The 16,365-nt window shown below is 37.0% G+C and overlaps 1 protein-coding gene across 1 annotated transcript in view; it reads right to left on the reverse strand.

Moving 5' to 3' along the window:
- The window catches only part of LOC102864547 (coiled-coil domain-containing protein 39-like), a 123,383-nt gene that overhangs the window by 54,528 nt on the left and 52,490 nt on the right, over positions 1–16,365 (reverse strand). Inside the window, exons 10-11 of the mRNA XM_006884151.1 lie at positions 15,004–15,198; positions 12,230–12,394 (exon numbers count right to left, since the gene is read on the reverse strand). Of these exons, the coding sequence (XP_006884213.1) occupies positions 12,230–12,394; positions 15,004–15,198 (360 nt within the window). The remainder of the gene's footprint in view (positions 1–12,229; positions 12,395–15,003; positions 15,199–16,365) is intronic.

Consider the following 16,365-nt stretch of genomic DNA (forward strand, 5'->3'; position numbering starts at 1 on the left):
CAGCATGATGTCCCTCTCCAAAGACCTGTCTCTCCTTACAACATGTCCAAAGTATGTCAGGCGAAGCCCCAGAATCCTTGCCTCTAATTGTACCCAGCAAAATTGTCCATCAAATATGAAAAAGAAATAAAGATATTCCCAGAAGAACAGAACCTCAGGGAGCTTGTAAAAACAAGACCAGAATTGCAAGAAACACTGAGAGATGTCCTTCATACAGAGGTGCCACAGAAAAAAAGATGGCCCAAAGTAACTAGCAACAACACCAAAAAGAACTCAACAAAATCATAGGAATGAAACCTTGCCTTTCAATAATCACACTGAATGTAAATGGTTTAAATGTACCCCTGAAGAGAAAGAGAGTAGCAGATTGAATAAAAATACAAAATCCATCAATATGCTGTCTACAAGAGAAACACCTGAAAAATTAAGATTAAGACTGAAAATAAAAGGGGGGGGGGAAATATACCAAGCAAATGGCAACTAGAAAAAAGCCGGAGTGGCAATATTAATCTCGGATAAAATATATTTCAATGCTAAAACCATTATAAGACAGGAAAGTCAATACATAATGCTTAAAGGGCCAATAGAACAAGAGGACATAACAATAATACATATCTATGCACCAAATGAAAGATCTGCAAAATATATTAAAAAAAATAACAAAACTGAAAAAGGGAAACAGACAACACTACTATAGTAGTTTGAGACTTCAATACACCACTTTCAAGAAAAGATAGAACTACCAGAAAGAAATGCAACAAAGATGCTGAAGAATTAAATCACACAATGAAACAACTTGATCGCATAGATATTTATAGGATAATGTACCCCCCAAAAATCACAGTATACATTTTTTTCCAATGTACAAGGAATGTTCTCCAGAATAGATCACATTTTAGGTCATAAGGCAAGCATCAATAAATGCAGAAGTATAGAAATAATACAAAGCATCTTCTCAGCCCACAATGCTACAAAATTAGAAATTAATAACAAGAAGATAGTGAATGAAAAAACCATACATTCGGAGGCTGAACAACATCTTGCTTAACCATGAATGGGTACTAGAAGAAATAAAAAATGAAATTAAAGTTTCTTGAAACAAATGACAAGGAAGACACAATTTACCAAAACCTCTGGGAAATGGTCAAAGCAGTAATTAGAGGTCAATTTATAGCACTACACAAACACATTAAAAGCCAGGGGAAAATGACCACTGACTCTCTAACCCAACATTTCAGACAAATTGAAACAGCAAGAAAACCCGACAACCTCTAAAAAACCCTGAAATTGTAAAAGTTTGGGCAGAAATAAATGAAATAGAGAACAGAAAAACAATTGAAACCATCAACAAAACCAGGAGTTGGTTCTTTAAAAAGGTCAATAAAATTTACAAACCACTAGCAAAACTAACAAAAGAAAAGAATGAAAAGACAAATAATCTGAATAATAGATGAAACAGGCAATTTCACAATGGAACCAACTAAAATAAAAAAGTTAACAATGGAATATTATTAAAAAACTCTGTTGCTGTTGTTATGTGCTGTTGAGTCACTTGCGACTCATAGCAACCCTATGTAAAACAGCCCTAAACTCTGCTCTGTCCTGTGTCAATCGCACTGTCTCTACATCCCCATCCCGATTACCTCACTCACTGAATCAATCCACCTCATAGAGGTCCTTCCAATCAATCCACCTCATAGAGGTCCTTCCCCTCCTGTGCTGTCCCTCCACCCTGCCAAACATGATGTCCCTCTCCAAGGACCTGTCCCTCCTTACATGTCTAAAGTATGTTAGACAGAGCCTCAGACTCCTTGCCTCCAAGGAGCTGCCCAGTTTAATCCCTTCCATGATGAATTTGTTTGTTTTTCTAGCAGTCCATGGTACCCTCAATACTCTTCTCCAGCACCACCGCTCAAAGGCATCAATTCTCCTTCTATCCTCCTTAGTGACTGTCCAACTTTCTGATGTATAACAAGTGATAACAAAGACCACGGCCTGTATCAGATGCACCTTAGTCTCCAGAGGGACACCATTGCTCTTCAGTACTTTGGAGAGGTCCCTAACAGCAGACTTTCCCATTGCAAAACATCTTTTAATTTCCTGGCTACTGGTGCCAAGAGTGTTGACTGTGGAGCCAAGCAAACTAAAGCTTGAACAATCTCAATCTCTTCACCAATCCTGATGCTGCCTATTGGGCCAGTGGTGAGAATCTTTGTCTTATTGGCATTGAGCCTCAACCCATATTGGAGGCTGCAGTCCTTGACCTTCTGCAACAAGTGTTTCAGGTCCTCCTCAGTTTCAGCAAGCAGGGTTGTGTCATCTGCATAATGCAGATTGATGACAGATCTTCCACCAATCTTGACTCCACATTTCTCCTCATAGAGCCCAGCCTCCTGGATAATCTGTCCTGCATACAGGTTGAAAAGGTATGGAGACAGGACACATCCCTGGTGTATGCCCTTCCCAATTTTGAACCATGCAGTGTTTCTTTGCTCTATTTTGAAGACTGCCTCTTGGTCCTAGTATAGGTTTCTCATTAGCACGATCAAGTGTTCTGGGATTCCCATTCTTCTCAGAGTCAGACGCAGTTTGTTATGATCCACACAATCAAATGCCTTTGCATAGTCAATGAAACACAGATACTCAAACAAATATGAAAATATACAGAAAATTAACAAATACTTGGAAAAATCACAACCTACCTAAACTGACACAAACTGAAATTGAACACATGAATAGACCCATACAAAAGAACAAATTGAAAAGATAATATAACAAAATTTTTTAAAGCCCTGGACCAAATGGTTTTACAAGTGAATTTTATCAAAACATTCAGAGAAGAACTGTCACCAATTCTACATAAACAAAATATGGAATTCTCCCAGACTTATTCTATAAATGAATATATCCTTGATACAAAAAACAGGAAAAGACACCACCAAAATAGAAAACTAAAGGCCAATATCTTTCATGAACATTAACAAAGCAAAGGGCAAGAACCACATGACCCTATCAATTGATGCAGAAAAGGCCTTTGACGAAATCCAACACCCTTTACTGATTAAAACACTCAACAAAATAGGAATAGAAGGGAATTTCCTCAACACAGTAAAAAAGTATATACACAAGTCTGACAGCCAACGTTGGTCTCAATGGACAGAGGTTAAAGGCACTCCCTTTGAGAAAAGGAACTAGGCAAGGATGTTTGTTCACTCTCACCTCTCCTATTCAATATTGTATGAGAAGTCTTAGCAATAGCAATAAGAGAAGGGAATAAGGAGTGTCCAAATTGCAAAGAGGAGGTAAAATTATCTCTCTATGCAGATGATATACAATATACTTTAAAAAGCCTAAAGACTCAGCAAGAAAACAACTGGACATAGTTGACCAATTCAGCAAAGTGCAGGATACAAGATAAACATACAAAAATCAATTGGATTTCTCTACAGTGACAAAGAGAATATAGAGCTGGAGCTAAGAAAAACAATACTCATCACAATAGCTAACCACAAAATTAAATACATGGGAATAAATCTAATTAGAAACAAAAAGGATCTATTCAAAGAAAATTACCAAATATTACTACAAGAAACAAAAAGGGACCCAAAGAAATGGAAGAATATTCCTTGCTTATGGATAGTAAGGCTCAATATTGTGAAAATGACAATATCAAAAATCAATCTACACATTCAATGTAATCCCAATACAAATCCTAATACCATTCTTCAATGAGATGGAAAACACAATCTTCAGTTTCATTTAGAATTGAAAGTGAACACAAATAAGCAAAGCACTCTTTCTTTAAAAAGAGAAACAAGGTAGGAGGCATTTAAAATCCTACTATATTGCCATGGTGGTCAAGACAGTGTGGTATACAAGTACAATGACAGACACATATATCAATGGAATATAATTGAGAACCCAGAAATCAGCTCATCTACCTATGGTCAACTGATATTTTACAAAGAGAAGTGGGGAAATGACAGCCTTTTTAACAAATGGTGTTGGCAAAATTAGAAAACCATCTGCAAAAAACTCAAACCTCACACCATACCAAAAAACCAAGGCAAAGTTGAGGACCTATGACTAAAATCATGGACTATAAACTTCATTAGAGAAAATCTTGGAAGAACCCTCCTTGGGGAGAGGATAAAATAGATGAGTGGGACCTTCTAAAAATCAAATCCTTATACACATCCAAAAACTTCTCCAACTGGGTAAAAAAGGAAAGTCACAGACTGAGAAAAAATATTTAGTAATAATATGTCTGATAAAGGACTTATATCTAGAATTTATAGAATACTCAATCACCACAACCAGATAAAGGTAAACAACCTAATTGCAAAATGGGCACAGGATATGAACAGACACTTCACCAAAGAAGACATTCAGATGGTAAACAAACACATGAAGAAATGTCTAAAATCCCTAGCCCTAAGAGAGATGCAAATCAAAATTACTATGAGATATCATCTCACCCCAGTAAGAATAGCAAAATTCAACAGAGCTGCAACAACAAGTAAAAGCAAGGTTGTGAAAAAACTGCAACTCTTATTCACCGTTGATGGGAGTGTAAAATGGTGCAGCCACTATGCTTTCTCAGAAAGCTGGAAATAGAAATACCATTTGACCCACCATTTCCACTACTGGGAATTGTAGAGTCTGGACAAAGGCATTTTAGTCCTTTTATCTTACTATACTGACTGTCAAGTTACACAAGTCTTAAATTAACTTACTCCCTACTGCCCTAGCCTGTATTTGAACAACACTCTGCTCACTGTCCTTTCTAAATCCTTTCCAACTAATGTATGGACAACTGCTTCTGTTGAACCATAACTTACTTGCCAAACCCCTTCTTTTAGCATCATACCTTATCTTTCCTTTCTTGAACAATTACTCTAAAAACACTCAGACTGCTGCATACTCAGACCCTACTAAAAGTCTAAACCAAGCCACTAAAGGCACTTAAAAGAAATGACATTCTCATCAAACAGCGTGCATCCAAGCCTCTTCAACCATACTAAAACAAAGCTTATCCAGTCATTCTGACCACTTCCACAGCTATTAAGGTCATAAGTAACCCCCATTAACACCACCTTTCTCAAGTCAAACATGCTCCTCTCACTGAGTGAATTTCCCACACCTATTAATGATAATTACTACTACTCTTCCCTTCACTCAGCACTCAAGCCCTAAAAAAACTTCCACAGAGCAATCTGCTTCAACCACACACCTCATTAGCTCAGCAGACAGCTCTCAACAAAGATACCAAACAACAATCACTATTTCAATATCACATAAAGCAGTTTCATCCTATAAATGACCCTTTGTTTACTTCTTATATAACCAAATTCATTTATACTATCAAAAATAACCAAAAAATATACAAGTTGTCCATATTAGTCATGAAAATTCCATAAAATTTATAATACCAAACTTTTTTTATTAAACAAACAAAAAAACTCACCAAAAAAACCAAACCCAACAAACTTGTACTTTTGTATCTCAAACCCCAGTGGCAAGCTAGAGTGAGAAAAACAACCACCATCTATATCCTACTAGATATAGTTCCTTGCCCTCTAGCACAATACACATAAGCAAAGAATACACTCTAGATGCCAATAGCAAGTACAAGTCTCCAATGACATTTTCCAAGCTGAGCAGACAACAAGTCTCTGGAGAGCCACAAAATGTGCAGGCCCCAACTTAAGTCCAGATTATCCAGAGCTTTAACCAAATTCAAATAGTGATCAGTCTTTCCCATTTTTCCCTGTGTGCCTCTTTACAACAACCTTTGCTAGCAGTAATACCAATCAATTTCTCTAGACTACACTCCAACAAAATAGCTCAAGCCTTTCCATCAGCCCAAACTGAGTGCTACACCATTTAAGGACACATTCCCTTCTGAGAATCAGAGCCTGATAAGCAGACTAAGCCCTCTCGCATCTAGCACCCTCTGCAATAGAACATGAGAACTGGATACACAATGTTAGCATGAACCAGCACACTGCAGCAGAACCAGGACAACATGTTTAGTGTAATAAGACTCTCTACAGAATTTAACCACAAGCTTTCACCCAAATTACTAAAAAGCCATTTCTAGCTTAAATTCTTCCTCCTCTAAGACCAATAGTAATCATAAGCATATTTTTATTAATTGCTCCATGTCTCTTTAAGTTCTTACTTCACAGGATCAAGGAAATGACCAACTTAATTCTCCCCTGGCCTCTAATCCAGGACTGACTCACTCCAGCCTCTAAACCCCAACATCTTTGCCCCCGTTCATCAGGAAGTGGCCAAAAGAAAGCGACATCACCCTGTTTTATCACTAAAGAGGCTGGGATGTTAAGTCTGGACAAAGGGGGCCAAAGAGAAGAATAAAGTGTTCAGAATTCAAATGCTGATGGCCTTGCCTGCTGTTGATAAGAAGAGCAAATGGCCTTGCCTGCCTGGCTAAGCTGGCAGGTGGATCATAAATTAGAGTAGAATGTCACTCCCTAAGAACTCTGTTATAAAAACCTTCCCCAATAAGTTTACAGTGTGACTTCCCCATTCTGTATCCCCAGAATGAGGCACTTCACCAGGAGTTCCCCTATTTCCCCCTTTAATAAAGCTGCATTAAGCTATCTCTCGTTCTCTCTGATTTCTTCCTTAAGTCTGCTAACTTAACAGAAATATTCTCTAAAGAAACCAGAACTGCCACCCAAGCAGATATATATGCACACCCATGTTTATTGCTGCTTTGTTCACAAATAGCAAAGACTTGGAAACAACCCAAATGCCCATCAACAAACAAATGGATAGAGAAACTGGTATATTCACACAATGGAATATTATGCAGCACTGAAAAACAAAGAACTAATGAAATATTATACAAATGGGTGACCATGGAGGACATTATGCTTAGCAAAATATCTCAGTAAAAAAAAAAACCAAAAACAACAACCAACAAATACTGCATAATGCCATTATTATAAAACAGGACTGACATGGGTATGGGGGGAAACCAAGAAAAGAGGAGATAAATAATGTAAACAGCATTTAAACAGAAGAGGGAGAGAATTGCATAAAAGGAGTATATGTTTAGATACTATTGGTATGACAAGAGTCCAGAATAAGAGCTGCATAGTAAAGTGGACTAGGTTGTGAAGGTGACTGTATAACAAGGAAAGAACTTTTTTTTCCCAAAGAGAAAAGCGAACTAGTGGGGAAGGGTGACAGGGAAGAAAATGTGCAACAATGAATTAATGGAAGTCCAAGTTCTTTATAAACTTACAATAAAATTTCTATTAAAAAAGTACATATAACAATTTTTGATACAGCAATGCAACAATGAATTAATGGAAGTCCAAGTTCTTTTTAAACTTACAATAAAATCTCAATTAAAAAGGTATGTATAACAATTTTTGATACAGCAATGCCATGTCAGTATCAGCTATTATTATTATAAATATTAGGAAGCTCTGGTGGCTAGTAGGTAAAGCATTGCACTTCTAATTCAAAGGCAGGCAGTTCAAGTACTTTAGCTACTCTGTGAGAGTAAGATGAGCGATCTCCTCACATCCTCTGAAAACTCACTGGAGGCTTAGCTTTGAGTCAGATCCAACTCTATGGCACATGAAAAAAACATTGCAATTATTGTTATGGTAGCAAACCTGGAAAATACATCAGGGTCACTAGTGGTGGGCAGGTTTTACCAGTTTCCAGACTAAAACTAACTCAGTAGGACTGGCCCCCTGCTTTTTAAATAACAGGCCTCTGTAAACCCTATGAATAGCAGCAGAACAATGTTCTCTTTAATATCAAGAGATAAGGTTCCCTTCAGGTGGAAGGCACTTAAAGTATAACTGGAGAAGTGCTGCCTCCTTAAAGTGGAGTGTAACTTAACGATGGTATAAAGGTTTCACCCAATGAAGGACTTTTATTTGCAAATGCAGAAACACTCAAAATGAGAACCATTGAAAATATCCATTAAGAACTAGAATGGGGAATGTACATTGTATGAAACTTGGAAAATTTACAGTTGTCAAAAATGAAATGAAGCACATAAGATAAAAATATGTTAGCTGATACAGACCAATTTTGAATCACGCAACCATATGATCTGCTATTCTGGGAATGACAAATTAAAGTGGAACAGTGTTGCATTCATTATCTAAAAGAACATTTCAAAAACTGTCCTTAAGCACAATGGGGTCAATGGTAGAGTAATATACATACGCACATAAGAAGACTTAATAATACAAATATTAGTCAAATATACCCATCAACCACCAAAAGCAAAGATTAAGAAATTTATGTCAGGGGCAACAATTTTTGAATGGGAAGCAGTTTTGTAAACTTTCACCTAAGCCATAATAAAGTATTTAAAAAAAAAAGAGAAGTGGAAAAACAAATAGGCCTTCTAGCTATTTAAGAAAGTGATCATTGGAATGAAAATAAACGTTCCAAAGATAAATAAATAAAAGAAAATAAACAGGCATAGTTCAGGTCAGGACCAGAAAAAAAAATGTATGGACTACATCACCCTACCACGCTGCAACATTTATTTTCTCATATGCTAAATAATGTTTTTCTAGAATTACTATTAAATATTCTGTGCTAATATGTACATTGTTTCTGGTTCTCCTAAATGTCCTAACACACATTTTCCCACTTAACAGCTGAGAAAACTAGGATTCAGAAAAGTCAAAATATGCCAGATTTGGGATTCAAAACTCTCTCTTTCAGATACCACGGCATGTACTTACTCATTTTACCAAACCAAGAAAACATTTTTATATCTTTTATCAGACTACAAAGTAGTACTCTAAAGGTTATGCGATCTTAAAAATTAAATCAAAGGCTCTGTCATCTCTAACAAAGAGAGAGATGAGGGAAAGAAAGAGGAATGAGGGTGAAAAAAAGAAATCTCCTTTCCACCTTTTGTTTTTCTGTGTGTAGGACAATTCCTCCTAAAGCCACTAGAGGGAAGTCACCACTAGTCTTTTCTACAGTCAGTAAAAGGAAGGGAAAAAAAAAACAACCCCAAAACAACCCACCAATCTACTGCCACAAACCTACCGCCATCCTGGTGGACCCAGGTGCGGACATTATTGTCGTTGGGCGCCATCCAGTTGATACTGATGTGACTGAGTAGAACACTCCCATAGGGTTTCCTAGATTGTAATCGTTACTGGAGCAGATTACCAGAGCTCTTTCCTGGATGAGTTCAAGCCCCTCTTTCTGTTAACAGCCAGACTTTAACCATTGCATCAACAGGACTTCTGCCATGTATGCAAAACAAGATTTAAACCGTCAAGTTGTCTCACCCCTATTCAAGCCTCCACTCATCTTCTCTCGCTTTTTTACCCTCCAGTTAAACTTTAAGAAAAGTAGGGTAGTGTCCCCTAGTGTACGATTTATTTTTACAATGAGCATGATGATGTTGTTGTGTACCGTCGAGTGGGAACAGACCCACAGCTGACCCTGGAGCAGGTTTTCAGAGGCAGTTAATTGCGGCTGGTGGATTTGAGCGTTCGGGATTGCAGGACAACTTCTTGCCACTACGCCACCAGGGCTCCCTAATAATATACTTAAAACTAATCAATGTTCTCACCTTCTTATGACAAAATTTATTATTTAAAAAATTTGAAATATTATTATAACTAAGTAAATTTCTGAGTAATAACAAGAGATGACCCATAAAGAGCAGCTTTTCCTTTACATGTTATTTCAGAAATCAATAAAGAGCACCAAGCTATTAAGACAAGTATGTAATATGAAACTGGAATTCATCAATTTTCTGAAGATAGATAGTAAAATCTGAGTAACTGAAAGGGCATGGATGAGAGCTCAAATCTTTCATATAGTAGCTGTTTAACACTGGGGAGATTAACTCAACCCATAAAATTGTATAATAATAACTTCCTTCCAAAGCATTTATGAACATTCACTAAATATAATTTTAAAGGCACAATGACTTAACATATACTATATGCTCAATAAATGGTAAAATTACTTCCTAAAATAATCAACGGAGGACCGTGAACATCTGATATTCTGTGTAGGTAGCCTGGTAATCCTCTGGTAATCCTTCTATCTAAAGTACAGCCTTTGGGATATGTTCTTTTAAAACAGAACAACTATGATTCAGAAATTTTCAAGCTTAAAAAAGTATTTTGATACAACTTAAGTGCTCATCAACAAACGAATGGATAGAGAAGCTGTGGTATGTTCACACAATGGAATACTATGCTGCATTGAGAAACAAGGAACTCATGCAATGTTATTAAAAATGGGTGACTCTGGAGGACATTACGCTGAGTGAAATATCCAGTTACAAAAGGAGAAATATTGCATGGTTCCACTGTTGTAAAACAGGACTGACCTTGGGGCTGGGGAGAGACTGAGAAAGATGGGTTCAATAAGGTATACTGCACTGAAACAGATGAGGGAGAAAACTGTTTAAAAGGGATATGTGATTAGGTATTTTTGTCATGACAGTAGTCTAGAGCAAAGGCTACATGGTGGAGTGGACCTCGGGGAGGGTTTGTAAAACAATGAAAAATTTTTTCTTTTACTTTTCCAAGAGGGTAGTGTTCTGGAGGGGAGGGTTGGGAGTGGAGAAATGTGCAACAATGAATGAATGGAAATCCAAAGTCTCTGTAAATTTTTACTGAAATTAATAATAAATTTAAATTAAAAAAACTTTAACTTAGAGTAAGGAAGGCAATGGATTTATAACTGCTCATGTTAATAACACTATATCATGGCATGGAGGAGGAATAGTGGAACTGTATCCACATTTACAATATTCTTACCAAAACCATTTATGGAAAATAGGAACTGCATTGCAACATGTATCTCTGCATTGGAAATGATCATACTGATAATATTTCTAGCCTTAAATGTAAAAGATTTTATTGTTCAAAATTATTTGTTTTACATTTGTTTAAATTTTTCCCTTTTTTAACAACTGGGATCTAGAGGGAAGAGAAAAGACCAGAGAATGGACAAAATTACTGGGGCAGCTATTGCTGCCAGTTTAGGGCCTGTGTCAGGAAAAGGAAGCCTTACTCATAAACAATGTCACCCAAAGGTAATAAAGGAGGTCAAAATTGCTTCCACTGTGGAAAGCTGGGCCACTTCAGTAGACAGTGTCACAGATGAGAGCCACAGATAGGCAAGTGAGTATGGCCAAGGGCGGCACACATCAGATTCTCATGGCTGACAGAACTGACAGGCCGCAGCTCCCAGATGGAAACAAAGGAGGATGCTTCAATAATTTAGATCTTCCCAGAAGAGCCATGGGTGAGCATTAACATTACTGGTAAGTATATTCATTTTCTCCTGGACACAAGAGCCTATTATTTGGTCCTAAAAGCCTTCTGAGGTCCCAACTCTTCACACTATTTCTTAGTTGTTAAAATTGATGGAAAACCTCATAAGCAGTTCCTTATTTCACCTCTGCCTTGCATGCAGACTTCCAAGCTGTAAAACAACCCAGTGGTAGATGCAATTTGGACCAGGACTTAAGAACAATAAATGACATAGTTGAGCCTCTACATCTTGTGGTTCCTAACCTTTATACTAATATGGACAAAGTGCTAGTCAATAAGCCTTTTATTTTAAGAACTACCTTCCTTCTGTAACTTGATTTGTGCCACTGTTAGAACCTCTACTTGCAATATTATCGCTTTTAATTTTTGACTCATGTACTTTTAACTTGTTAGTTAAATTTGTGTCTTCTAGGCTGCAACACTTCCATAATACATCTTCAAGGATATGAACATGTATGGCTAAGCACAACTGATAACAGTGCATCTAAATTCCAAAATCAATCTCCATAATAGTCTATGTGTTTCCTACTGCCAAAGGGGCCCTTTAGAGTAGTGAGAGAAGATCTTCACCCTGAAACCTATAGTGTCCCTTTTCAGCAGGAAGTAGCTAAGAGAATATGCCATCCCCTTTTCCTTGTGAATCAGGGTGAAATCTCTCTCAGGGAGGAGTGATAGGGAATGGAAAGGACACACTGACAAAGGAGATTAATCAGAACTGGTTTTGATAAGCACTGTGCCAATGGGACAATCAAAACAAACTTTCAAGGAAAAAAGAAAGAGGAATGAACTGGGTAGAGAAAATAGTGCAACAATGAATGAATGGAAATCCAAAATCTCTGTAAATGTTCATTAAAATTAGTAAAATAAAATTTAAAAATAAAAAAGAAAAAGTATTTTGACTTAGTTACGTGAAGATTCTTGATCTGTGTTTCTAAAATGTTACATGTAGACTGCTTTTCTTCCAATGTCTTTTTAAGTTCAACAATTTTTGTTTCAAGGACGTGTTTTTCTTCAGAATTAATGTCTCCCTTTAAGCGTGACATTCGCCGCTCCACTTGCTGGATGTAGAAGTCCTGTTATGGTTTTTTAAAAAGAAGACGTTTGTAATGAGAAGCAGGCAGCTAAAGCCACTTCTAGAAATGTAAAACCATAGTAAATATATTGTGATGATTTTGGTCTGATCTGGATATCATGACTAAATAAAATAAACTTTACCCTCTACTAATTTATAGGATAAAATGTTAATATCTTTATATAGCAAAGTATTCATCAACACACAGGGTGCATGGCAATGACACAAGTTATCTTCTGAACATATAATAAAATTCAGCTAGGCAGATGTCTAACACACTGCCATAACAAATTCACTGGCACAGATCCTGGTGGTATAATTTCTAAGGTGCCAAAAAAGGAATTGAGCCACAAAGTGTTAGCAATGAAAGGATCAAATGTGATGAACTTCTCTGGTGACTCCATGGCTTTGGTGACTTAATTTGCCTAGAGTTGCACTGCTAATCCAAAGGCCATGACTCTGGAGGTTCAAATCCACAGTGGCTTTGAGATAAAAAGACAGACAATCCCCTCATGTGCTATTGACAGCCTTGGAAATCTGCTGGAGGGTCAGCTATAAGCCAATTCCAACTCAACAACAATGAATGAGTTTGTGTTTAAAAAAACACACACACACACAAAAACAGGCAACAAAGTTAAATACTATTACATACACAATCCTGCATTGTCAACAACAATATTTTAAGCTTCTGGGGCTTCGCCTGACATACTTTGGACATGCTGTAAGGAGAGATAGGTCTTTGGAGAAGGACATCATGCTGGGTAGAGTAGAGGGACAGTGCAGGAGGGGAAGACCCTCTATGAGGTGTATTGATTCAGTGACTGGGGTACTCGGGATGGGTGTGTCAGAGGCAATAAGATTGGCACGGGATAGAGCAAGGTTTAGGGCTATTGTACATGACTCGATGGCACATAACAACAACAACAACACTAGTGGGCATACAGGCAGACTCAACTGATGAACAAATGGGCAAGTTATGAGACTATATCTATGACCATATAGAATTCTGGCATATAGTATTTTTATTTTTCAGAAGGGAGCTCTGGTAGCCCAGTATGTAGGGAGCGGCATTGCTAATTGAAAGGTAGCTCTTCTTTGGTGGTTCAAATCCACTAGTGACTCCACATAAGAAAGTTGAACAATCTCCTCCCATGTAATTCGCAACCTCCAAAAACACACTGGAGGGCCAACTATGAGTCAGTTCTGACTCCAAAGCAATGAGGTTTTGGTTTTTTTTTGTATATTAATAAATATATTTATGTATATAACAGAGCAAACAGCATATAAAGTTATATAAATGTCTTAATCACAACACATGACCCTGAGTGATTAAGTTGCTAGTTCTTAGGCCTCATGATCATCGTCTCAGGGACACAAAGCTCAGTTGGCATAATAATCCACACAGGCAATGTTCTATGTTCTACTTTGGTAAGTAGTGTTTACATTTTAAAAGTTTGCAAGGTACAATTATTTCTCTCTCCTCTGTATGGAACAAAGAAAAGCAAAGACACATAGAAACAATTAGTACAGAGGACTAAGGAGCCATGTGAACCTCAGCTTATGTGACACTGAGACCAGAAGAATGGGATGGAGCTCAGTTTACCTCAGTGGACCACTGGAAAAGGCATCCCAGTAGAAAACTCAGGATAGACTGAGAAAAAAACAAGGTAGAACAAAACCCAAAAACATAACACTGACCATGCTTACAGGTATGATAGAGCCTGATGGAACCTCTAAGTCTATGGCCTGTAGTCACCTTTTGAATCTGGAACAAAATTCACCCCAGGGAGTCACTCAGTTTAAAAGAACTACATTTCAAAGAGTAGCATTTCCCTAGATGCAGAGTTCAGAAAGCAGGAAGGGGAAAGAGGGAAGAAGCAGTAGCAATAAAAGTTGCAGGGAGCATGGGGGATCAGTGTAGTCACATGGTGAGTATCATAGTCAATGTCATAAAACAAAATGTATGAATGGTTGAGAGGAAAATCAATTTGCTTTGTACATTTTCACTCAAATCACATTAAAAAAGAAATATTTGATGATCCTCATGAATTATTTCTTTATAATTTAAGCTTCTATGTTTTTGAGAAATTGGGAATACATTTTGAGAATATTATTTGAGAATTATTAGGAATGATTGTGAGAAATTAGAAATATATTCAATAAGAAAAACAAACTAAACAGAGAGAACATTCAGAAATTAGCATGAGAACAGAATAGAAAAGTATTCATTAACAAGAAAAAATAAGGTAAACATGAATCTCCTGCCTAGGGCAACAGATATTCCCAACCAAGAAATAATAGTTTATTAGGATTCCCATATCCCATACACCATTTTTTGTTTTATTCTAGATTGAATTACCCTATTATTTTTTAACCCTATTTTATTTTAAAGTATGTTTATCTCTCTCTTCAACTATTATAGTTCAGGTTGGGGGAGGGGGGAAATTAACTTTCTATGACTCCTCCACTCCACTACTAACCTGACCTAATATTTCACCCTCAGCATCCATCTATCTATCCAAAAGTTTGTTTCCTTGGGACATTGAGGCATCTTCAGCATTATAACCATAACAAATCAATACAGAACTTATTCCTAACAGTCACACCCACCTGATTGTATATAATTTCTTGTTGCTTCAAAGTTTCAAAATCCAGTTTATATAATTGACGGTTGAGGTGCTTTAGAGAGGAACGAGTTCCTTCAATTTCTGATATAAGAGATTTCTCTTTTATTGTCTCAGTCTGTAATTTCTGAACTTTCTTAAATAGTGCTTCTTTTACTAAGTTCAATTGAACATCCACTTCCTGAGGACAAAAACAAGAGTGGTTGATGAAATTGATAAGCCCCATTGTTGTTTTCTTTATACGAACATTATCATTTAAGAATTAATTCATAAATTTCAACCCTAGACAATATAAAGTTCTTTCTACAATTTCAACAAAGCCCAAACATATATTGTAGTCTATTCTGTTTTCTATTCTTGTATCTAACACTATCATCTTAATTCCATTTCATGTTCTCCTAACTTCAGAACATGGTCATTCTACTAATTTCCTCAGAAAACAAAACCCAGTGGAGACACATAACTTGAAAATTCACAAAGTGTACGAGGCACCTGAGGGTGTTACGGGGGAAAAAGAAGTCACTTAACCTGCCACCTTCACAGCTGCACTCCCCAACCATCAAACGTTCAATGTTTAACAGCCAGTTCTCCAGTTCATCAAGGGATGTAAGGCAAAGCCAATTGCTGTGGCAAACAGTTCCACTACAACAAATCTCAAGACACTATTGTGACTTTACTAAATGAAGACACAAAAGCAGGCTGTTACATACTATTATAGACATAATGTAAATAACCTTAAGAGCACAAGTAATAGCAAAATGTAGTCAAATAATTTGAAGTGGCAACCTATGAGTATATAGAATGCCTATTCATCCTGGAGAAAGTGAAACCAGGCTGTTTCTTGGAGGCAAGGATTCTGAAGGTTCGTCTGACACTTTGCTGCAAGGAGGGAGAAAGACATCATGCTTGGAAGGGTGGAGGGACAGCGCAAGAGAGGAATGGATTGATTCAGTGACTGGGGTAATGTGGGTAGGTGTGTCAAAGACAAAATTGGCTCAGGATTTAGGGTTCAGGGCTGTTGTTGCTATGAATCACAGTTGACCTGACAGCACATAGCAACGACATTCTTGATACATTTAATTGTAAGCTTGTATTATTTTATTTTCAATAATAGCAATGTCTAAAAATCAACTTGCAAAATTCCTGAAAATTTAAAAACCAAATTTTAAAAGGCAGCAAGTCCCAACATATTAACAACCCAAGTCTTACTCATATTCCACCTCCAGTTGGCCTTTCTATTGTACAGCCCTCTAGAAAATAAAGAACAGTATCCTATTCCCATTGCTCTTCTCATATTGGCCCTCCAAGCTTCAGGATCAACAAATTCTAGGTTTCCAAAAAACTTGAC

The sequence above is a fragment of the Elephantulus edwardii genome, unplaced genomic scaffold (genome assembly GCF_000299155.1).
Source record: "Elephantulus edwardii isolate Elephantulus edwardi_28Jun2011 unplaced genomic scaffold, EleEdw1.0 scaffold00031, whole genome shotgun sequence".
In the NCBI taxonomy this organism is placed as follows: Eukaryota; Metazoa; Chordata; class Mammalia; order Macroscelidea; family Macroscelididae; genus Elephantulus; species Elephantulus edwardii.